Source organism: Passer montanus, unplaced genomic scaffold (assembly GCF_014805655.1).
Source record: "Passer montanus isolate IOZ18808 unplaced genomic scaffold, ASM1480565v1 scaffold1, whole genome shotgun sequence".
Lineage (NCBI taxonomy): Eukaryota > Metazoa > Chordata > Aves > Passeriformes > Passeridae > Passer > Passer montanus.
This window is the reverse complement of record NW_024356504.1, coordinates 3,455,194-3,479,932: the sequence shown is the minus strand read 5'-3', so window position 1 is coordinate 3,479,932 and position 24,739 is coordinate 3,455,194. Positions and strand designations below refer to the sequence as shown.

At 39.9% G+C, this 24,739-nt stretch overlaps 1 protein-coding gene across 3 annotated transcripts in view; it reads left to right on the top strand.

Annotated features, from left to right (window-relative positions):
- The window catches only part of PARD3B (par-3 family cell polarity regulator beta), a 395,877-nt gene that overhangs the window by 304,269 nt on the left and 66,869 nt on the right, over positions 1–24,739 (top strand). For all 3 annotated transcript variants that reach the window (XM_039719949.1, XM_039719858.1, XM_039719777.1), the window contains one exon: positions 10,107–10,403. In XM_039719949.1, the coding sequence (XP_039575883.1) occupies positions 10,107–10,403 (297 nt within the window). The remainder of the gene's footprint in view (positions 1–10,106; positions 10,404–24,739) is intronic.

The following is a 24,739-nucleotide window of genomic DNA, read 5'->3' as shown; positions in this document are numbered from 1 at the left end:
TTACAGAAATAAAAACATTTAGAGTCCACTTAGAGAGGAGAGAGTACTTGGGAGTGAAACTTCATTCCCTTTCTGTCAGCATTTGTTTTATTTTATTTTAATATTTAATTACAAACAGTTTGTGTGTTACTGGAAACCAAAATGAAATGAGAATAGATGGATATATGCAGTATGGTAGAAAAGCCAAATTGCTTTGAATCAAAAGTTGGAATTCAGACTGTTGCAAAAATCAAAGATTTTTAAATGCATAGTGCATCTTAGTGCATGTTCATACACATGCACATTGTTGGCGACCCCATGTAGCTTTTGTTTCTATGCATTCCCGCCAAGTCTAAAAGCATTATTATGGCTGTTTAAAGTTCATATTGATCTCTGATAAAATGCTCATAATTGCTATTCACACCATTAAGCTCTGTGCTAAACCGCATGTTTTTGGGACACCTGAGCTTGTGCATCATTATTTATTAAGAGTTTATCCAACGTGGTATATCTGTTCATTGAGTATTCCTGACTTTACAGTGCAGCTAGGTCCTGTGGTTTAGACAAAATAAAGTGTTGGATGTGATCCCAGTTTTAATACTCCCAATTTATTATAACCATTGAACCCTGATCAGATCACGGATTGGATTGGATCCCAGTTTTTTAAATGTCCCAATTTATTGTTGGCTTGCAACCCTGATAAGAATACATATTTGATTAAGGGTTCAGTTTTCAAAAATTCCAGTTAATTACTTTTAGATTCTTATTAGATCATAGCCGTATAGTATGGTATGTTGAAGTTATGAAAAAATTACTGGATGCTGTTGCACAGGTCAAGGTCATAGTTTCATTTTGTGCTGACAGTATGAAGTTATCAGATTTCTGTTTATTACTGTGGCAGCACTTGCACTGGACAGGAGGACAGATTAATCCCAACCCATTGATTCTGAATGATTCTCATTTTAGATCTGCTGCTGCTCTGCATACCAGAACATGTAATAAAAGCCTACCATGGAACACTGGAGATTGATGTTTGGTTGTGAGTAGCTGAGGTGGATGGGTCTCACCTACTTCCACAGGTTTTGTTGTAACATTTAGAACCAGACAGCAATTTCAGAGCTGCTTCATGTGGCTTTTTTACTGCTGGAGGACATTTTTAGGACCGTAGTAGGTTTACAGTTGGTCCCAGGTTTTCTAGGTTAAGAACATTAAGAAGTGATGATAACAGAGTGGCACATGGAATTGGTCTTTTTCTTTGACTATCACAGCGCTATTCCAGGCATTGCACTGATGGAAATAGCACTTCTAGATGTCATAGCTGTGCTCTCAGAATGTAAAGCATTCTTGTTTTGCTTGTCATTGAGGGACTGGTGTGATCTGGAAACATTATTTCACAAGATGTGCCACCTGACTACCTAAGAGGTCAGAGCAGCTCAGAGGCAATGGCTTAAATGGGCCAATGCCTCATTATTTTCTGTATGTATTAGAGTATTATTCCTTGATGGTTGTCTTGGTTCTGTAAACCTGAAATGCTGCTAGAAACTTACAGGCCAAGCTAATGAAGTGAAACTGGCCCAGGTACTAGCGAACCAGGCTAAAAGAGTGCTTTCTAGGAGATGGACTATCCTGGCCTAGGGATTTCTTTGATGCACTACTGAATGTAGGTCAGCTCTTGCCCACTCCAGAGTCAATAAGAATTACTTGGAAGCAGCATTTCATTCCTTGCCCTTCCATTTGTGATTTATGACAGTCTATCATAAATCGTTGGCATGCACTTTGAAGTAGTGCCACAGCACAGAATTCCTGCTCTCAGACTCCCTTAGCTGCTACAGCATAAAAATGAGAATGCAGCTCATGGGGATAGACAGGCAGGAAATCTGTTTGCATGTGTAAATCTCCATAGTGATCTTAAACCAAGATACCTGAAAGTCTTAAAGCTTTGACTGCTCAGGCAGAGCTGAATTTTGCTTTCAAATCAAGGAATGTTAATTAGAAGCAACCTGTGAATCCCAGACTAACAGATGGAGGCTGTTCCTGTTCTTGTACTGAGAAATTCTGTTCAATAGGTTCTAGGTTCAATGTTATGTGTAGAATGAAGAGTATGTGCATGGATTATTATATCACATGAAACTAGGCTTGTTCCTTCCACTACTAGGGTTTCATTCAAATGAAGGCATAATGTTTATGCAGTTGCAGAGATGGTTGTGTGAACTCACGAGGTGTCACTAGGAAGTGGAGCTGCAAGTACCTATTCAGGAGATGTTCCAAGAATGTTCCAAGAACCCCCTTACTGACAGAGGCCCTGAGGACTCAGTAGGTGCCAGTTTTCTTGGGTCTGTCCCGAGTTGTGTTACTGCATGTGGTTGTGAATGTTGGGTTTTCATGAGGTGTCAGATCAACGTTGTGCCTTCCCAGGGTCATGACAATGTCTCTGGTATTTTTCTTAAGACAGTGTTACCAATCCTCAGTGGTTTTGATTGATACCTGCTACATCAATTGCTGGAGCCAAGCAAGTCACTGGCAGCAATTCAGTTAATGGGTGGATGTCTCTGTCTCCCCATAGCTTTTCTGCAGGTGTATTTTGGATACTTTATACTTGTTCTCTGTTTATCTGATGAACTTCTCTGAAACAGTTTGTTTGATGTGTCAGTTGGAGAGGTTAGAGGGATAATTATGTGGCTTTGACTGCAGTTGGTATTGTGTGCATTCCTGACATTAAGGTCCCAATGTCTAAAGTCTACACAAAAATAAGTCTTCTTTTCCAAGAGTATTGTTGTTTTAATTCTCTTTTCATGACTGTTAGAGAATGAGTTAATGTTCACAAAAGGGACTTAGGTATGATATGTACAGCACCTTACATATCTTCTTAACACCAAAGTGCAAATGACAGCGACCTGAGAGCTCCTTTACATCACCACTGGGAGCTGGGCCCTGCAACTGCAGCTAAGGGGTGCAAAGTCTCTGCAGACTCAAGGCTGTTTTGCAGGGAGGAGCTCTTGAAAGTGTCAGAACATCTCAGGTGAAAGATGTTGAAGTAATTTTGACAAACCTGAAATGTTTCTGCTCCCTAATCCCCATTGTCACAAAACAAGGAACATCCTATTAATGGGAGACTGAGAAACCTGATCTGTGCAGTCAGTCTTGTTTTCAGCAAGAGGGTTCCTTACAACCCTCTTGATGAAAACAAGAGGATAACCTTCAGTGGGTTCCTTATAATCTAAATTTTGCTGATATTGTCACTTCAAGATGATAACTCCGCAGGAGTTGTGAGTAAAGAAAACTATATAATGGAGTAAAATATAGACTATAAAATACTTGGCTTTTCTGATAGTAGGCTTTCTTAATCTGCTGCATTTCATATCCAATGCACAACTAATGTGGACAGGCAGAAAAACTTTCTCTGATTTAACAGCAAGGATAAAAATCATGTTCTCATTGAAGTTCATAGGACTGGAGAAAACACACTGACCTCATTAGAGCCAGGATTTTCTTTAGAGGGCAAGATCCTGTGTAAACTGGTAATCACTTCTTGTCACCTCTGAAATAAATGGAAGAACATTAAGACCTCAGTCTTGTCTATCCAAAGCTCCCATTCCTCATTTTGTGGTATGAAAGAGCTATGTTTCATCTTCAGTTTCTCATAATCTTAAATTTTAAGGTCGACATAGCTCTGTCTTCTTCTTAGGATTTTCTGTCCTCCCTTTCTTTACTTACAACTCTCCAAAGGCAGCTTCTTTGGTAATTTCAGTATTTTTGGTCATTTCAGTATTTTACAGGCACAGGGTAGTTTTCTGGAACAGGCAACATTTTATAGATTGGTAGGTTTTTGTCACTAGGGCATTTAATGGTGCTACAAGAGCTGTATCTTGTTACCCTGAGTTAATCTCTAACTCCCTTGAATTTGTGACTTGCCTTTCTTTATTTCTGAGACTGTTTCTATTCTTGTTTGCAATTACAGATACTAATTATGGGGGAGATGATCAAATCCAGCACAATAGAATGAGCTGGAATGAAGAAAGACTTGCATAGCTTATAGGGAGGATGTTTCTGACAAATAGGGCTCCAGTAGAATACCCTGAAAGATAATACTAAATTAAATATTGTTTGATTCTTTGTGAGTCCATATCAGATGTCCTCAATTTGCTGGCAAGAGGTGGGATTTTTTTAATTTTTTTTAAGCTATGGGGCTTGCCTGCATCTTCAATTTTGTTAGGTGATGTTATTTGAAAAAATAAAAATGAGTGCTCTCCTGATAAAAGAGGCAGGTTTGAATAGGATTGTTAGTGTCATTATAGGCCATGCTTGTCTGTAAAACGATTATGAAATTTTAAAAAATTAAAAGCACTGTAGTGAAATTATCTCCTCTGATACTCAACTGAAATATACCCATTCCCATCAGTGATTATGGCCTATGAATGTCTAAAGAAAAGATGTATTCATTTCACTATTATGTAAATGAATGAAAAAACAATATTTTAGTTACCAAAATATATTTTGCTAGCAGCTAAAAAGGAATTAAAACATTAAACCCAGTGGAAATCTAAGTGACCTCCTGCAGAAATAGGCTTCGTGCCTCTAGACAACCCGTTACTCAATAAATGTATGAATTAAGTAAATGAGACACAAAAGCAGATACTAAATCAGATGTAAATTGAGTAATCATTAGAGTATGTAGATCTCAGAGAGAGTCACATGAGTGGAGAAAAAAATAAACTGTATTAGCTTTTATTCTGCTGTTCTCAAGGAACAACTGAGTAGAATGTTTAGCATCTCAATCGTCTCAAAAGACTTTAAGGATTAGGTCCTCTTAAGTTTAGGTATACTTTAAAGTGGTGGTGTGCACACTCAATTCACCACTTTTATTTTGCTCCTCTTATTGCAAATGAAATAGAAATTATCCTAAATACCTATGGCCCGGTTTCTGTTACATGTTTTGTCTCTGCTTTTATTCATTCTTCTCCCCCAGGAACATCTTTCATTGACTTTGACAGCAGCTTGCTCATTCATGTACCTGCTCATGCTTCCACAAAGTCTGTTACTTTTACACCACCATATAAGAAATTTTGCTGTATTCATCTGAAGTGTATACAAAGTCTCTGTTGTTTTGGTTAGCAAATACTTTTTGGATCCTGCACTTGACTACTTTAATATGCACCTTTGGTGCTTAAAACATGTCATTCTTTGTGCTCTGCTCAGTACTAAGTACATGGTCAGTGAATGGTAAATCAAAAAAAAAAAAAAGTTACATTACTTTTACTCTTTCACTGGAAAGTCAGAAGAAACAGGATTTTCTCAGAGCTCATGGGGAGTGCAGGGAGGAGGAGTTCAAACACCTCCGAAAATGTGGTGCTTTTTGTTGTGGGCTTGTTTTGGTTGGTTATCCCCACATTCAGCTTTTGTGATGTGAAATGCTGCTTTGCAGGTCTCCAAGTAAGAGAGCCCATGGTCTCTCCTGAGCCAAGCTTGCCACGTGTAGGTTTTTCACTCTGGCCAAATCTAGCAGCTGTCAGTGCCACTGAGTTGCTTCTGGTGTCTCCTGTTGGGCAGCAGGCACCCTGTCTCCAGCCTGGGAGACGTGAGTCAGGAGGACATGAGTGTCTGAGTCTCAGGCTGATACAGAGTGACCTGCGTTAGCCTGTGCCTCAGTGTGCAAAGCTCATTTTGAGCTGGGGCTGCTGCTGGGCCCCCAGAAGTGCAGGTTGGGCTGCAGCTGGTGTCTTGCTGTTTATTTCCTATTGAAGGCTGTCTTTGGGCTCCACATCTTTTAATGACCCTGGCCTTCTTTGGGCTACTGAATTGGTAACATCAAGTCCTGTATTTTAATTCTGACAAAGTCTTAGAAGCTTCAGCGTTTTCTTGTTGCCCACTCACAACCCACCCACCCAGCTTGCAATTGCTGGGCCAAGAGATGAGAAGTATCTCTTACGGCTTTTCCTAGCCTTCGCATTCCATTCCCAAGAGCATTTCTGGGTCTTCTCCAAAAGTCACTTCTGCTCAGCTCTTCTGGAGTTTTATTGAGGTAGTTCACATCCTTTACTGCAGCTGCTTCACTCTGTGTATTCTGCAGTCTTTTAATCCAGCTTTTGCCTGTCAGTGTCTCTGTCACCGATGTCAGGCTAAAGCGTTTTACATTGTGTTTGTCACAGGCGGTGAATACATATGTGGTCATTGACAGTAGCTCAGCAGAAACACAATAACTTGTTAAGCCACAGTAACTCAATCGTGTGTCTGAGCTGCAGCTGGAAGGAGCTGTTTGGGCTGTTAACCCTTTCCTGGCTGCTGCGCTCTAGGTGTGCACATCTTTTCGTGTGTTAGTAGATGAGAACTGACCGTGTGTGATTTGTGCAGGTATGTCAGATGGGAAGAGTATTTGAAGGATAAATGGGAGCGTTCCTTGATTTATAGCTTTAGGGGTGTGCTATTGAACAGTACAGGAGGTGTACAGAAGTGTTTTCAAACTATTGTGTCCTGCTTCCAGAAGTACAGTATATATATAGGGATTCTGTCTTCGTTTGACTTCTACAAATGCAACATGTTTTCAGAAAGTTGTCAGGAGTTCTATTAAGGTTATATATATATATATTTACCAAACTATATATTTTCTGAAATTATTTCCGAGAATCACTGAATAAACTAGGTTGGAAAAGACTTTGAGATTGAGTCCAACCTATTTGTTGTAGGGAAAGTCTAGAGTAGGATATGTGTTTGGATGCTATTGAGAAAAAGATTCATCACAAGAAAAAAAAGGGCATTTCCTTTATGGCACTTCTGTTTCCTGACCTGGCTGCCTGTGTGCCAAGGCTCTGTTTTTACAGAAACACAGCTAAGGGGAGTTGGTGCAGTTGTGCAGTGGTTTAGCTGAAGAGCACAGTGTTCAGGTGGTCAAAGACAGCAAGCAGAATTGATATGAGATACTCAAAAGGAAATATGTTAATTTCCCTTTATTCTGTATGAGTTTTTCTTTTCAGTTTCCCTCATCAGGAAGGTTGTAGAAACTTTAGTGCCTCACTAAATTGGCTGAGATGGTGATCAGTACCTCTCCTCAGCTTTTTTTTTCTCTGCCAGCATAATGGTGCTGAGGTGCATTTTATCATTCTTCACAAATTTACACCAATAGTTTGACCAGACCCATCCAGTGCTGCAAGTTGGGGGCTGTCTTGTAGTAAGTGTTCAATGAGCTGTTTGCAGTTACAGCTGTGTAAATTTAAAAGACTTTTGGTTTTTTAGGTTGGTAGGTTGGTTTGGGGGGCGGTTGGGATGGAGAATAAAGATTTTGCTGTTTCAGATAGGGAGAATTTCAAAGGCAGCAGAGAAATGATGAATGACTAGAGTGGGATACAGAGAAATGGCCTGCTTAGCAGAGTTGGCAGAGCATTAAAGTTATGGAAGGAACAGCACTTTTTTTTTCTTCACTAAAGAATTCTTGGGCACCTACTGGTATGTGCTATGGATAAGATTGCTTTAAAACTGTGTGAAAACATGATGCCAAAATACAGTGTGGAAATTTAAAACTTCACAAAAATGTGAGAAATTTCAAAGGTGAAAAACATGTGAGAAGGCATAAAAGGACAGGTAAATAGAAAGAAAGAAAAAACATCTATGTGATAGTTTGTTTCCCTGTATTTGAACATTTGGATTGAAATGAAAAAGAGATCACTGAGCAAATTTTATAGATTTGTGCAGAAGAGTAAAAAGAAAACAAGAAATATTAATGCAATTGTAATAGATGTATTGAAAGGATGAAACATTGATCATAAAGAATTTCACACAGCCAGGTATTGACTGGTCCATATAATATAGAATGGAAATAATTGTTTTTGAGAAGATTTTACTTACAATACTGGCAGCAAAATTGAAAATTGTGCTCAGAAGGAGAAGCTGAAGAAGCTAGGCTTATTCACGGGAACAAAAGAAAATTGTGGTGACCTAATTCCAGCTTTTGTTGTGCAGAATATACCAGTATTGATAGCAGGACAAATTACTCTTTCTATCAGACATGAAAGCAAGATTAGCGTGATGCTGCTGGCTGCACTACTCTTGCTTTCAAAGCGGTCTCAAATACCTGGGGGACCAGTGATGTACTGGTCCAGAGAACATTGAAGGCTCATCATTTTCTGAGAAATTGCTGTGACTCATCTTGGGTCTGTGCCGTGCCTTCTGCACTGACATGTGATAGAACCAATTCCTTGAATTGTAGTTTCTGCCTGTGTACTGTGTGTATGTGTACCCATGTGTGCCACAGGACTTGTATCTCATTCAATAAATTCCTGCACTGAATTCTGTATTTAGGGGTTTTTGGTCTCTAATTGAGAGTGAAAGATTCCACAGTTTCCCGGGTTAAACAAACCAAGTGACCTCAGCTGCACTCCTAAGTCTCGCCCTCAAGGCCTTTCATCATCTTGGTTTCCCTCCTCTGGACACACTCCAACACTTTGATGTTCTTTTTATGTTGAGGCACCCAAAGCTCAACCAAAGCACATGCTACCCAAGGTGGGGCACACAGGAGTTGAGTACCAGAGAGGAGAAAGCTCATCTGCTTCACTGAGGGAAGGCAGAATGAATAGGGGGCACCCATCCCCTTGACAATTGTATCATCTGTGAAAACTCATCCTGCTGTAAAGTACAACTACATTTTAAGTGTTGAAAACCAGCATCACCTCTAGATATGTCCTAGCAGAGTTAATGGGGATGTGAAACTGGAAAGCATGAGTGGTACACACTGATATACTCAAGTATATGTGTAGAAAGGCATGTTGTTCTCATTAGAATTATTTGTGAACCTTTTTATCTACAAGTTATTTCCAAAGTGTTAGCATTTCCTTTGATGATACAAATCTAGTGAAACAAAGTAAGTAGTATGAATTCCATTCTGCATTTAGTCGTTCCTCTCTGTCAGATGGAAGCTCCCAGTGTGCTCATCCTTTTTCTAAGGAATCTTTTTCTCCATGCCTTTTAGAGCCTTTCTCCAGAACACCTTCATTTTTCAATATGCAGGGTTCTGAGGCCATTAAGCCTTACTTGGATAATCAGACCCTTTTCACTTTTACTCCTGTGGTACAAATTGTACTGTTCTTTCTATACTGCTGTTGCACTTCCAGTTACAGTCAAAAGCAAATGCTGACTTCTGTCAGGCATTGCATCTCTGTATCTTTCTTCTGTTCCTTGTTTCTTCTTCCATGCTCCTCTATTTTCTGTAAATCCTATTTATTACATACTGTGGTCAGCATTCTGCCATATCCATCTCACTGCACTTAATTACACTCTGTTGAAGAGTAGCTGAGCAGTTAACAGAAGAGCTCACAGTCTTGCTGTATTTTTTTTTTTCCTCCAGCAGGAATGTTGAATCATTGAATATCATTTTAGCTTGAAATTTACCTGAATATGTTTTACTGTTCCAGAGAGATTACACAATGGCCCTGATTAGCAGCAGCATTTTGTAATACCACTTAAGGCTTTATCACAGTGGAATACTGCCAGTAACAGTTTTTAATTCACTTATATGGACCAATTCATTTCTGTCAAATTTCTATTAATTTCTTTGCTGTTTTACTTTGTCCATATCCCCTATATAATAAGGTGTGATTTTCACATTTATTTAGCCAAAATTAAATTTTTCAAAATTAAATTTTCAGCAGATTAATTGTGGGCCTTTGATTTGAGACAAATTTGCCATCTCTCCATTTACGTTCAGATTCAATCCACTTTTCACAAGTTAATGTATTTAGGAGAATCTAGGTGGGTCAAGTAACCAGGGGTCAGTAAGATTTTTACTGACTAATTTAGATAAAAAGTTTCAGGACTGGGTTAGGTATATGCAGCTGCAATGTGGAAGGTAGGTGTAGAATTAAACCTGTATGTGTTCATGCATCCACACTTGTGAAAAGCCACACTATATTCAGCACTGATTTTTTTTTCATCAGAATGGTGTCCAAGCTTGGTTACAAAGGTGATTGCCAGAGATAAAAAACAAAATTGCTGTGTGCATCACTCTGTTTTATCTGGCACCAGCTTCACAGTGTATTGAAAGCTCCAAATGGCTGGGTTCAGGGTTGGTGTTTCAAATTTGTGTGAAGGTTACTGTTGAAGCAGATCCCACTGCATATTTGTTCTTTGCTTTTCATTGTTAGGATTGGTGCAAAGCATCAGGAGTTACGGCAGAAGCAGCTGAGAGGCCTGAGTGACTTTTCTGCTGGTCCTGGAGGACCTGACATTGATGATGATGAGGTGGATCCAAACTATGCCAGAGTGAACCACTTCCGAGAGGCTTATCCCCCAGGAAGCATCTACAGACCCTCGTCACCAGCAGTAGGAGAAACCTTTGTTTATCTGCGGGATTCTTCCTCAGCACCAATGGAGAGGGAGCACTTGGAAGGACTGTATGCAAAAATAAACAAGCAGCACTACCCTCAGACTTCTGGTGACAGGTAATATTGCCATCTGGCATTACAAAAAATGATAGCTTGATGGGGAGGGAGCCTGGGCCTTGGCAGGGGTCAGACATGGCACTGTTCTGATGGCCCAAACCCCTGAATTTACTGACTAGAAAACCATGAATTTCCTCTTACCAAAAGCAAAATTTGCTGCAGCAGTAACCCCAGAGCATCTGAGCAAGACAGCAGTCAAACAGAAATCATTAAAGAAAAGTCCATATTTCACAAACAGAATGAATGAACTGACTGCAGTCCAATTCCTGCACTGCTGAAAGAGTGGTTTTTTCCTCTTTCAATCGGGAAAAGTTCTTACCCTGCAGCAAAAATAATCTCAGTTTTCAGATCCCTTTCAATCCTGTGGATCATCAAGTGTCTATTAGTAACAGGTTTCATGTGATAGCATGATATGTTGTATATGTTTATGGTTTAGATTTTCCCAGCTGTGTGATATTACACACTTTCAATTAGTTTGGGGAGAGGACTGAGAATCGTGGCATTTCTATGCAGACTGTGAAGTGTGGCTTCACAAGACCGATTGCCTTTCACAGCCTTTCCAATAACTAAGTGGGAAGGAAAGAACAATTTTTAATCCTTACTGTCAAGCTTCCAGCATTGAAGAAAGCTGGTCAAGCTTTTTCCTGGGTTAAAGGGGAAACAAAAATTCCTTTGAGGTGATAAGTACCCACCATTATGATGATTTTAAAACTGGTTGCTTCTGGAATTTGGGGCTAAAAGAACATAAGACTTTATTTGTGGCATTACTATATCAATGTTGGCTTTTTCAAAGCAAAGTACAAGTGTGTGGGCAAGTCTGTGTGAAAGGAAGAGGACAGACAGAGGATAGACATGGGAGACTTCAGGAACTATACATGCTCTGAGTTCATGTTACAATCTGTAGCATCTCCCCATAGCCTCAATCCATGCCATGTAATACCACACTCGTTAATTTTGGAGAAATATGTCAGCACAGATATAGGAGTGCTTCCAGTTTGTGGCATCATAGTACTTTAAAAACATCTATTGAGTCATTGTTATAAATACTTGTAAACATAATAAACCACTTCTGACATAAATCTAAGTTCATAGCAGGGAATGGGCCAAGTATTTCTCTCTTTCTCACCTAAATACAGTATGGTAAAATTCTTTCCAAACATAATGACAGGGCTTTTTTTTCTTCCATATCATTGACTCCTCCCCTACTGCATTAAGAAAGAGGTAGTGATCCCAGCTTTTTACCAGCTAGTGGATTTCACTTTACTAGAAAAGCCTTGAGGCAGTTTTAACTGAAGTCAAATGAAAGTTGCCTGTAGTAAAGGGGTCAGAAACTGAGTTTGTGCTAACTCAATAAACCAAGATCTGAGAATTCCCAGTGGAAGGTGTCTAAATTCAGGTGTGTGTATCCTCCAAATATGAACATATGCATGTGTAACTCAGCTGGACTAAGACATTGTTATAAAAGTTGCTTTGTAATTTCAGTTTTAACAGGATTTTATAGCTTTACATTTTAAATATATCACCAGTTTTGAAGTGAGGCCTATAGATTGTCTTTCCATGCAGAAAAAACAAATGCCTTCTTCTAGTGCATTGACTGTATTGTGTTTTTGACTGCACTGAATGAACTCTTGACTTGCTATGGGGACAAGATTGAAGTCCCAAACAAGTTTGAATTTGGTATTGGGATTCTGGATTTCAGTGTGGATTTAGCTGTAATCGCATGGCAACATGATAACTCAGGAAAAACTAAACCCAAAACATCAAGCAGGCAGGAAAAGTTACCTCATAGCTGAGCCCATGATCAGAAGTCACACTGAGGCTGTTCCATCTGTACTGAAAGACCAACAGTCGACAACTTTGCTTTGTTGAATTTCTCAGGCTTGTAACCAGATTAGGAAAAAAATAGGAAATGTGAGATTCTTATTAGGCAGTCTTTGTTCTTTTTTTAAATCTTTCTTTTCTTTGTCTGAGAGACAAAATGGTGTTGTTATTCACCAGCAGAAATGTGCCAAACATGAATAATTCTATGTGAATTTATGCAGTGGGTCGTGAGGTCTCAGCCAACAGTTGTTGAATAAAGTGTCAACTTCAGGCAAGGAAATCTTTCTGTGCTAGAGGGAGAGTATTGAAAGGAGAAAGAGATGTGGAAAGAAAAATCCCTGGATAACACGTTAATTAAGAAAACAATCTGCTTCCAAGGGTCAAGTATGAAAACTACCTTGTCTGCCTCAAAATTATGAGAAGGGGTTATAATGGATGCTTATAAGGCAAGCCACAGTTACTTTGTGTTTGTGGGGCTGAACATTTATCAACACATTGGTCACGTAAACACTTATGCTAGCACATGCATGCTTTCTCTCAAAGTTTTGCTATTAATTTTACTTCAGATGGATGATCTTTTTCTCCCACACGTGACTCTCAAGTTGTAATATAGTGCATGGAGACTTGATCAGTGACTAAAGTAAATGGGGTTAGGAATAGAAGGAGGATTTGAGCATAGCAAGAATAGATTACTTCATTTCAGTCTGAGAACTCCAGTTATGGATCATTATGATTGAGAATTAAAACTCATCATTTGAAACAAGAAGTTAATTTTTATTTTACGTTATTTTTGCAGAATAATGTATTAGCGTAATTAATGCCTTTTAAAAATGGGAGGCCATTTGTAAAGTACGAAACTTAGCTGTTCACATTTTGCATATGCTTTCCCTTTTCTCATCACCAGAATCCATCGCATATTCCTGGTTTGTTCTGCACCGTAGATTCACAGTTTAAGCTGAGAGTGTCCCTCAGCGTGCAGGAAAGCAACAGGCTGCACATGTAGTGGCTCTGTTGCTGTAATCATGATGAAGTATGTTTGCAGCCTCCAACACTGCTCCTCAGGGCACACACGGATCTGCTTCACATCGCTCTTTGTGCACTAACGTCCCATTTACCTCCACTTGCATCTGGCATCTCAGGGGCTTTTTGCTTTGGGTTTTTGGGGGCTTTGCTTTGTGTCTTATTTACAACTGTTGTGTAATGTTCTTCTGCGCTGCTTCACAATTGTTGACTTTCATTCCAACGATGACTATATTCAGTGAAATAGAAGTAATTTTTTGTGTATATTTTGCTGAAAGCTTTGGAATTCTTAACTAAGAGAGGTGCTATATAAATGTAAATTGTCCTTATTAATGAATATAGTGAAAGCATTAGCATGATCAGTGTATTGTGTGAATGTTAAGTTAGAGTGGAAAAAAATTAGCTGGCAAAATCACACATTTCTTTGTAAATCAAGCATTTTTCTGTTTATTTCTAATTAGCCACAATTTTCTGTAATGCAAATGGCATCCCTAAGGATGGTGCAGCCTGTACAGCCACCTTGTGCAGCTGGGGAACTCACAGGGTCTTTGCCTGAGACGCTGTGCATTTCCGAGCCTGCAGCAGAGGCTGAGTGATCTGTGGCCCATATGTTCCTGGAATGGGTGGTAAGTCACATCTCTGAGTTTAGTCATCAAGGCTGTGCCATGTCAGTGCTAAGTTGCACCGTGGCAGAGCCTAGGTGTCAGACCAAAGCCAAAAGAGCAGATGCACAACACTATTATCACTTAAATGTCAGGCATGTCACACGGTGAAACCCTTTCTCGCGTTTCGAATAAACAATTTCAGTTTTTTTCTTCCCGTGAAGATGGTGCTGTCAAGTATATCCAAACACCCCAAGTACATCTCTGGAAAGGTTCTAGAGACTTTGCTCAACTTATTTTCTCAGCCCAGAACTATGAAACATTGAAGTCTGATGCCAAACTCATTGCCAAGTATAATTCTTCACTTATTTATGTGGCTTATCTTGGGGAATTTCAAAGTGCTGGTCTGACAAAAACGAATACAGTTTTCCTTTGTTTAGCAAGAATAGATTCAGAGCTGTATCTTGTTGCAGTTTTAAAAAAACACCAATAAAAAACAGCACTATTTTATTACATAGGAGTAAAGTCCAAAGTCTGATCCAGCTTTTTTTTTTTTTTTTCCTTTGAAATGCTGTTTGGGGGCCCACTGTGGAAGATCCTAATTTCTATAATGTTAATTACTTAATAGAAATATAGATCTTCCTTGTTGCAGTGTGAATGTTCCCTTTTCAGAACTTGCAGTCTTTCAGAATTCTCAGTCTAGCAATATGCAAAGTTGAAAATGGGATAATGAAACCCATACCTCTGTGTCCCTCACATCTCACTCTCAGAGCTGGCCTGAGTCAACAGACAGAGAGGTGAGAGATGCTGAGCAGTCTGCCTCTCCCTCTAAAGGATCAAAGGAAGAAATTGCTGTGCATGTCCTGAGGAACTGAGTGCCAAATGTAAGTGATGTGTAAGCCTGAGAGGAGGGTATAAAAGGGTCCAGAGTTTTGAAATTTAGCAAAAAGAGCATTTGTTACTTGAAGACTAAATGCTTGTCTTTTGGGCAGGTATGGGCCACTCCCATCCTGCTCAATCCAAAGCCATAGGAATCCTGAGCTGCACAGAAAAGAATTTGTTGAAATAGGGTGAGCTGGGGTTGTCCAAGTGTGATACTTGGCCATGTGTGTCTCATTTGCCTGAAGCTGAAGTTTTCTTTTTCTCTGTTCTGAGCACCATGGGCATTGCTCATTATGCATTCATTTACAACACCTTTCCTCAGTGACTAGCATAAAAGCAATCCCCTGCTCTAGTAATGGATGGTCCTTTACTCAGGAAAGATTATTCTTTGAGATGGATATCATGGAGGCAAGGTGGAAACTGAAAGAGGCTGTGTAATACCTATGTGCCCTTTGCCACTGTACCTTACATTGCTGTGGAAAGAGAAATATGGTCATGCATTGGAATATTTTGATTTACAAGGTGTGACAAGTACAAGCAAGGTATGTAGTTTCTCTTACCATAGAGCCTCTCCTGCTTGGTGTCCTAAAATCATCTGTGCTTTTTCTTTGTCCTGTACTACTCTACATCATGAGACCCTCCTCTGATTCCTCTGGAATCTATTCTTTCTGAAACATACCACAGGGCCTTCTGAGCCTTTGGCTGCCATCTGGTCACCACTTCCCATCATATTAAAACTGAAAACTCAGTATTGGGCAACTTACTGTCTGTCCTGGCTGATAAATTTCTGACAACAGTTAAATTCAGAGTGGCACTGGCAGTACAGCAGAGGTTCCATGGTTTCTGGGGGCTCTCAGTAGAGCTGTTCTGCTCATGGAAGCAGGGTAGTGCAGAAAGCCCTTTGGCCACCAGTTCCAGTGTAGGCTGTGCCACTGGAGTTAGATTTGTACTGTGTATTTTGCTCCTAATACTGCTGGCAGTTTTCTTCCTCGGAAAGGGTTCATGGGTGCTGCATACTCACTGTGCCAATCAGGGGAAATACTGGGTAACTGGACTGCTTGAGGAGACATGTTTAAACAAGCCTTGGGTTTATTTCCCACCTATATGGGGAAAAAAAAATTAAAATCTCTGGGTAGCATTCAAGCAAAATTACTTAATGTTTAGAGTTCGCTCTGCTTTTTCCCAGGAACTCCTCATCCAAATCTTCCAACTTTGGCACCCAAGCCCTATCATTCACTTCTCACGAAAACCCAGATTTCATGGAACTCAGGTGACCCTGAGCACTTTGGAGCGTGTCTAAGGAGAAGGAAGTTGTCAAACTGCTGCTGCTGCCATGTAATGTGTGCATGCTTGTTTGAGGCCATGCATTCTTCAGCAGAAATAAATTCTGTCAGGAATAGTCACAAATCTGCCTGCGTGCATCCTGCCTGCTAGGGCTTGCATTTGGATCACCTCACTTATTGACAGATGTGTAAAATTTTATATACTGCACTCCCACAACTCCCTTGTGAGTGTCCTGCTGCAGATGCTGGGGAGCCTGAGTTTTGGCAGCTGTGTTAAGCATTCAGGTTTAGGTTGGGGTTTTTCCCTCCAGCCCTGTCTTTTCTTATGTGATATATTATTCTGTGGAATTATTTTACATTAATTCTGCATATTTACTGGTAATGTCCCATTCTTTCAGCCATTTGGATGCAAATGCAAAAGATAGGTCCCTGAAGAGAAAGCCAGGTCTGTTACTGGGAAGATGAGACCATAGCAGAGGATATAGTGAAATGCAGATGGTGTTGTCAGCCTCTTAAATGTACAAATAAAGACAAAGTGAGATCGTCCATGCAGCTGGAATGAAATCATGTGGCCTTGCATGTGTTCCTGCCATAGTGTATTTCCTAGTGTGATCAAGAGATGCTAAATTCTGTTTTATGCAGGATGTAATTTGACCAAGACCTCATACTTGCCTCTTTAACCAGCAGCAGAATGATGTGTATATTAACGTTTTTCTGTACCATTTTTTTAACAAAACACCATTTGATTTTAAATGCTAATATGTGTGTGTGGTTAATTAAGAAGCCAGAATTGACTGTAAGGTTGACTATAAGGCTCCAAGAAAGAGAGAGGAAGATCGTTACACTTCTGCTTATAGGTAGCTATTTGTGAACCAACTGATAATGTGCAAAATTAAGATTTTATAAATGGCATTTTAAATGAATGGTTAATGGCTGATGATTAATTAAACTGAGTTGTTTAATAGAGAAGCTGTTAAAAGCTTGTTTATAGGCCAGCCACTTCCATACCGAAAGTGCAAACCCTAATAGCATTTGTTATTTACATTTAGTAGACAAGCACTGTATCTAGACATTTTCTTTGAACAGAGAGATCTACCTTAGTGGATACACAGTATGGATGGATTGTGTACTGTATTTTCTTCTTCCAAGTTAACAGTTGTCTGGTAGCAGTACATAGAGAGAAATGCATTTCCTCTGAGAATGTGGTAATCTTAAATAAAATTGTTAAGTCTTACTTTAATTAATGTGTAGAGGACATGATTATGTCTGATGTGGCTCTGTTTTCCCTTTCTTTTTTCTACTCTCCAGTAGTCTGTTGTATTTCATACACTTCAGGGTTTTCCAAATACCCAGCTTTTCATTGCTCCAGGTTGTCTTCTGTCAGAATGAGTCTCTTTGGCCCCATCATTAGTCTTGCAGAGTTGCTCTAGCTAAGGAAAAAAAAAAGGAAGTATGTTTCAGTCAGGTTTATTCTGTACTGCAGTTCTGGTAAAATGATGAATGTGAGCCTAGTCCCATTTCCCTGACTGAAGAGAAACAAGCAGAAGGTCATTATGCTTCTCACAGTTGTGAGGCTTGTCCTTCCAGCAAGTCCTTTGCCAAGAAACTGTTTGTTTTTCTTTTGTTTTCCCTTTCTCTCAGCCCAGTTCCCAATCTTTTTATTAACCATCTCTTGTTTTCTCCCCAGCTTCTTGACATACTCATTTTGCCATACGATCTCCTAGCTTCTGGATATGCAAGTAGTTCAGAGAAAAACCCTGGTGACTTGGCCTTGTGCAAGCTTTGCTGTGTAGCCCACTGTAAGATGAATCCAGGTTGCTGACCTCAGGGACCTCACACTATCCAAAACCATGACTTTCAGAAAAGTCCTCTCCTACATTTTTTCCCTAGCTGCTACTAGTTAAATGGGGAAAAAGGGGGATTCTTTCTTTCATTGTATAGATAATCTTGGTTTAGTTAAAACTGAAGGTGAGAGTGTGGGTTTTGTTATGCTAGATTTTTAGGTCTGTGAATGAATGTGTCTGTTTTGGAGGTGTAAGAGTTTGACCACTAGGAGCCAGTTCATGTGTATTAGCACCTCTGTGTTCACACTCCAGGTGATGGGTGTGAGCTCACAGCAGGCTCTTTCTTGACTTTTCATTTCATTGAGATAAATTAGTAACCAAACTGTTCTTAAAAGTTTAGTGGAAAACAAAGAATCATTTCCCCCAAGTCTGAAAGTATGAGCAAAAGACTACATTTGGAGGAGGAAGAAAAAGGGTTATCACTGGACTGCTTCAAAATGCTGAGTATGTCCAGTTAAGAGAGTAGTGATACCTGTTCAGTAAGGGTGGAGAAGTAACTCTTATAAAAGACAGGGAGAATGGACTCACTGGAGCCATGAGAATTTTTTTCAGTGTCTCCACTTCTGCTTGAGGTTATATAAGGTCAGAGAGACCTGTGCTGACAGGTTCCCCTGAGTTACAGTTAAAGCAATTCCCAGTCTTCCTCCTAATTAAGCAGTGAGAAGCATAACAGAGCCCTGAGAGTCTTCAAGCAGCATCTCACAATTTCTCATACATGCTCAAAATAAATTGGTTTTCCTAGGTTCCCAGGAAAGCTGCTTTCACCCGGTGAGGAGGCTGCAGCACAGGGAGCTATGGGGTGTTCCTCAGACCCACAAGCATTGCCAGGCTCTGCTGCCACCAGGAACAATGCAGGCACTCTGGCAGGATTTTCCAGCATGGCTGTTCATGTCCAGGCAAAGTGCTCAGCAGTGTGTGGTACTGATACAGCTTAACTGTAGTGAAAGCTTCACAGTGGAAATCATTGTCATCTCTATGTATCCATAAGATGTAGGGAATTCTTACTGTATGCTGATTTTTCTGCAGTCACAATTCACCTGGAGTTTACACCAGCAGATCTTTAAGATTTTACTACTAATTGCAGCATAATAAGATATAAAAGGTCTAAGGGGGGCACAGATCTGACTAAAGAATGAATCAGTGGGAATCTTCTCATGGAAGTTTCAAGCATCTAATTGCAGGATAAAATGACTGTTCCTAAAAATTATCCATGACCTTGTCCCTGTTTGTGTCAAGATGCCAGGGGCAAATAGATGCCCAAGCGCTTAGTTGGCAGCGTCATTGACAGAAAGTATAGGCAAAAGCATGAACCAGATCTTTTGATTAGCAGAAAACTGTAAAAACTGATGTTGTTAGAAAAGCTGAAAATCACTCAATATTGTGCTAGCAGAAATATTGGGAAGAATGATGAGATGTGATGGAAATGACTTAATAGGCAACAGGATGCTGAATAAAAAGACAATAATTGTGATTATTGTCTGACAGCTGTGCAGAGTGTGCAGTCGATGACAAACTCTAAAACGTGCTGTTTTTCAATCCATGATCACAAATCCACTGGCACAGACAGTAATCCAAGGGGTCATAGTAAGCCAAGAAATAGTTTATTGTTTCATCAGCTCAAGCCTTCTGATGTAGTTAAGTTGGTATATACTCTGAACCCCTGTGACTGCCCTTGCATTCCCACAAGGGGACCTGGCACCATCTGGAGCCCACGTGTACTGTGGCTAAGGAGCTGTTTCTCTAGCAGGTCATGCAGCAGCAGGGCATTTGTTGACATTGATCAAGGTATCAGTATTGATCTTGGGATGGTCTAAGAGAATTGTGACTGCTTTGTGGAGAGTTATGTTAGACTCTCACAGAAAATGAAAGAAACAACTTGTCTTCAACTACATCGTGGTCTGCACCTGAGAGGTCTTTCATTAGGACAGAAAGACATGAGAAAACCGTGTTGTTTCAGATAGTCACACTGGTTATCTCTTTTTGTCACTAACTTGTCCTTGATGTCTGGAGGCCATTTTTAGCAAGCAGTGAAGGGTTATTGCATGAAAGATTTTATACTCTTCAGTTGCCTTCAAAACAGGTAGCTGCCATAATTTTTCCTTTCCACTAAACTGAAGTGGAGACAAACAAAGAAACAGCCCACAATTAAAAAGATACAAGAGGGGTAAGTGTGAGATACCTCTAGAAAGTGCTAAAATTGCAAAAAATATAAGGTGCTTGTAGAGCAATAAATGTTCTCTTAATTTATTTTTCTCCTTGTTTCTGTCCAGTTTCCTGCCTGTGTACCAGGAGGTCAGTGTGACAGTTTTGCAGTGTCACAGTCCTCCGCTGAACATGCACTCTGGGAGGTTGTTAGACCCCTCCCTCCAGTGACTTGGTAGCAGTAAGGAGAAACAAGAAAGTGACAACTAATGTTTTAAAATTTCAAACAACATCTTATCATTCAGTCTTTGACCCATATTTATGGTTTAATGCCTTGAATCACTTAATTTTAATCTTAAATAAAATTTTCAGCATAATAGTATCTTAGGGGCATTTCTTCTCAAACCAGTATTAGCCGGAACATGTCCTTCAGCCATGGAGTTTATCTGTTATAAACACTTCTGCCCTTAGGCTTAAATGCCTGCTTAGTCCTGCATATGGTTATTACCTTGTAAATGGGACTGAACTGTAAATTATAATTATGGTATTTACATAAATGCATATAAAACAATTATTTTGGGACCAGCATGTAAGTTTAAGCGTGGAACATGTTTCTAATGCAAGTGTTGTACACGGCCTGGCAATTGAAAAGTGAGCAGCAAGGCATCTTCGGCGGAACAGAAGCACAATAAAACATGATGAGTCTTGTGGAGGGGCAGGGAGGGGGCAGCTGTTTTCTATGCCTGAGTCACCATAGTGCTCAATAACTGTCTGAAAGGATTGCTTTAACTGAGCACTTATGTGCTGGAAGTGTGCTGCAGACCAGGGGACCTGGGCTGCTTCTGCTCTGCTCTCGGGTCATGGCAGAGGAGGCCTCTTCTGGCTGCAGTCCCTGCTTTACATGTCAGCAGAAACTTCCATAATGTGGCAAAAGGGTGTGAGGCTGTGGAGGAGGGTTGGGGAACAGCATCGGAGCAATAAACCTGTTCCTAGTTGTTATTGATTGGTAGTACACAAATGACAAGCAGTCTGTAGTCCTTCACCTGAATACAGTGTTGTTTTCTTCCTTTAACATCTTCTGCCATTCCTGCTTTAAAAAAAAAAAAAAAAAGAAAGAAAGAAAGAAACCAAAAACAAACCAAGGGGCAATTATTCTGTGGCTCTGCATACAATGGCAATGTTTAAGCAGCAGCTGCTTCAGAAAGGGAGAGTAAAGGGGACTGGGGGAAGGGATTGATCTTTTTCTCCTTTTCTCTGTAAATACCACTGTCTGCATTGGTGGTGATGCTTTGACCTCCTTACTACAGAGCTTTAAAAGTCTTGTGCTCTTAGTGACATGTTCTGGCTCCAGAAGTGAATAAGCAGAAGTCTCATTCTCTTTCTTTGAATGCTGTGACAAATATATTATCAATCTAAATGTGATAGGGCTTGAGAATCCCTCCCAAAATTTGTACTCATTAGTCTGACTACTGGTATTTTTTCCATGTCTGTGTGGCTTCTGAAAGAAGAGTTCTTTCATACCTTTTTGCCTTTAATCTGCACTCTGCCCACTATCTCATTACTATTAGCTGTGGCAAATATACCAGATGTCTGAGCAGCTTCATTGTTCTGTTGTTTTTCTTTTCCAGACTCTAGTGCATAGAGAGATGTTAATTTCTCTTTTGTGTTAAAACTCGCCTCAGAGGAATAAGATTACCAGTGTTCAGTCTTTGGCCGCTAGATACTGAGGTCTCATATCTTTTGAATGCTTTGTCTCAGTTAGTGTTTCTACTAGCTCAGTGCATTTAAAGTCACTGGTCTGTTCTTCTAAAATGCCCATGGAACCTTAAATTAATATCCCTTGACTTTAGGAAAATAATTTTAATGTGTTTTTAAAACGTTTTCTTTATTCCCAGCATTGAGTAATGATACAAAGACACCTGCTCTACCAAGTGGGTGGAAATTGAAAATCGTGCCAAGAAAAATGCTGTTTCTCAGAAAAGATCAAAATATGCATTGTTTAAAGCATGGCATAAACAAAATAGGTTATGTAAGAGTCGTGGGCCCATGTTTGGGATGAGATCACTCACTTTTGGGTGCATACCTTTTCTACTAACAGTACTTAATGCTTACGTGAATTACTGCTTTCCCCACCAACTTTGAGAAAGATAGTTAGAAAGATACAGACACTGTATCAGCACAGTTCCCACCATGGCCACTGGTGTGCTTGAGTAACACAGCAGTAGGTCCAAACCTTTAAGAAAACGTGTTTCTTTAAAATGGGTCAGAGAACAATTGTTCACTTTACAGGTAACAAATGTGGACACCTTGGTTTTGACATTTTTTTAAAGTACAAATTATGCCATTTGTATAGTTACATAACACAGAAATTGTAAATTTATGTTGCACGATCTGAAAAGCAAATTATAGCATGTGGGATTTGTGTCTGCTGCTCAGAGAGAAAACTGATATGCAAGACCTGTTTCTATCAAAGTAAATGGCAAAATCTCTGCTGATTGAGATGGGAAATCAGAATTGATTCCCCTACCTGGTTCTCCCTGGAAGAATGAAGTGATATTTTCTTTTCTGTTTTATACTTACCAGTTTCACTGCCAGGTTACTGAAATTTGAGCATTTCTGCCATACGTCTGCATGACTGTTTTTGTTAAGTGTTTTTATTACCTTTTGGCCTGTTCTTTACATCATGCTATTGACAAATGATTTTTGCTTTTTTTTACCCCAAAGTTTAGAGCACAGAATACGGAAAAGTCGGAAACATTAATTGGACTAGACTGCAGCATTTAAAGTAACCTATTCTATCGTCCATTTACTTCCCACATGAAATGAAAACTCTATTTTGATCTGAACTGTCACAGATAATTTCTGCACATAAAACACATCCAGAGACAGCTTTCAAATGGAGTTGTCACTTCTTATTTAGCAGGCTGGGGACTCTCTATTGTTGTCAAACCCTCTTTGCAAAAGCATCACTAACACACTGGTTTGCACAGTTATATGTAAGAGGAGGAATGGTTGTACAGCTTCCATGGAACAAAAAATTGTATGTAGCTGCTGAAATACTCTGCAGCTGAACTTACCTTCTGTTTAAGAGAAAATTCCTTTTTTTTCTGTATGATTACTATTTTTGAGCAGATTTTCATGCTGTGTGCTGGTGTGGGGAGGGGTTGTTTTTAGTGTGAATAGTGACAATTACCATTTAAAAGCTAGTAGCCAACATTCTGTTATTTTCCCTGACCTGTCCTGGACCAGAAGTTTGGCTTTAATCTCTTCACAAATTTCAAGAATTCTTAAGCAAGTGCATTGGGAATATCTCTGAGTTGTGAGTACAGAACTGCTGCCTCAGAGTGTATTCCAGCCAAGATGCTTAGGCAAGGCTGTAGGGCACTTGTTTCCAGACTGCTATTCTGATGGTGGCCAACGTGGCCATCTGGTGAGGCCGGCTGGAAGACCCAGCTAGGGCATCATAGAAGAAGATGTCTTAAAACTTGGGAACTACTATTCTTCAGACTTTATTTTCATAACATTTCATTTGCCTTTGCACGTGATGTATTTTCATAAAATAAACTTGCCTCCTGGCCTCACTTGCATTCTCAAAAATGTATGCTCTTGGAATAAGCAGTTAAATAATAGTAGTGTGTTATTTTTATGCCATTTTCCTCACAAAGTTGGAAAATTGACCAGGATTAGGGGGTGAAAAATTTGGTTTGTGTGATGAGATGTCCTTCATTGCTGTCTCCACAAGTACTTATACTGGATTAAACAGGAAAACACAAGCTGGCAGAATGCTCTTCTGACCTAATTCTACACCACAACACAGATAGGAGACTATCTGCTGATCTAACTGATAAGCATGACTTTGTCAAATCCAGATGGATGTGAAAGGAGCGAAACACAGATGAGGCCCAAGAGCCAGAGTCCTGCATTTTCTGCAGCTGCCTGAATCCTTTAGATATCTTCACTCTGCAGCTGGGGTTGGGGGGCAGGACTGGAGGGAGGGAAGCTGCCTGATGTGTGGAATCTACAGAAAAACAAAATTGAAAGCTAGTGCCTTAAACATTACTGGCCAAAGCAAATAGCCTGTTTTAAGGACCATATCTTCTGTAATGAAGCAAGAATACAGAATGGAAATCACATTCTGATTTCTGAGCTGTATGCCAGAAGATTTGAGGCTTCTTTGTTCAATTTGTCTCCAAATCCCTCTTGGAGAGTGATGTGATGGGGAGGGGGTTCCTCTGTTCCTGGTTTTGCCTTTAAATGTGCTGTATTCATGAATCAAATTTAGTGGCTATCCCATGGGGAGCAGTGAATTAGATAGGGAGGAAAAAGGGTAGTTTGGTGCATTAGTGGAGGGTATACTTAAATGCAGAAAAATGAGGGAAGGAGAAATTGTATGGTCAATGTGCTTAAGTTAGAGATAGGGCACATCCATGGGGTTTTAACTTTGGTTATTGCAGGAAAAATGCAGCAGATGGAAGCGCTCTTTCTTTCATTGCGCTAGCTTGCTTTCCTCTCTCTTGGTGGGACAAGTGTACAGACCTGAACTGGATTCAGCATACCCAACTATCTGCTGCTCCAGGAGACTCTGATCCCCATTTGTGATGGTTGGCAAGCTTATAAAGTTGAGGACTAGGAAAGCGAAGGCAGGTTTGTCCTTCACTGGAAATAGTAATTTTGCAGGCTATGTTCTCACAGGTATTCGGTGCATACTCTTTATAGTAAGTTACCTGACACAAAGCAGCTTG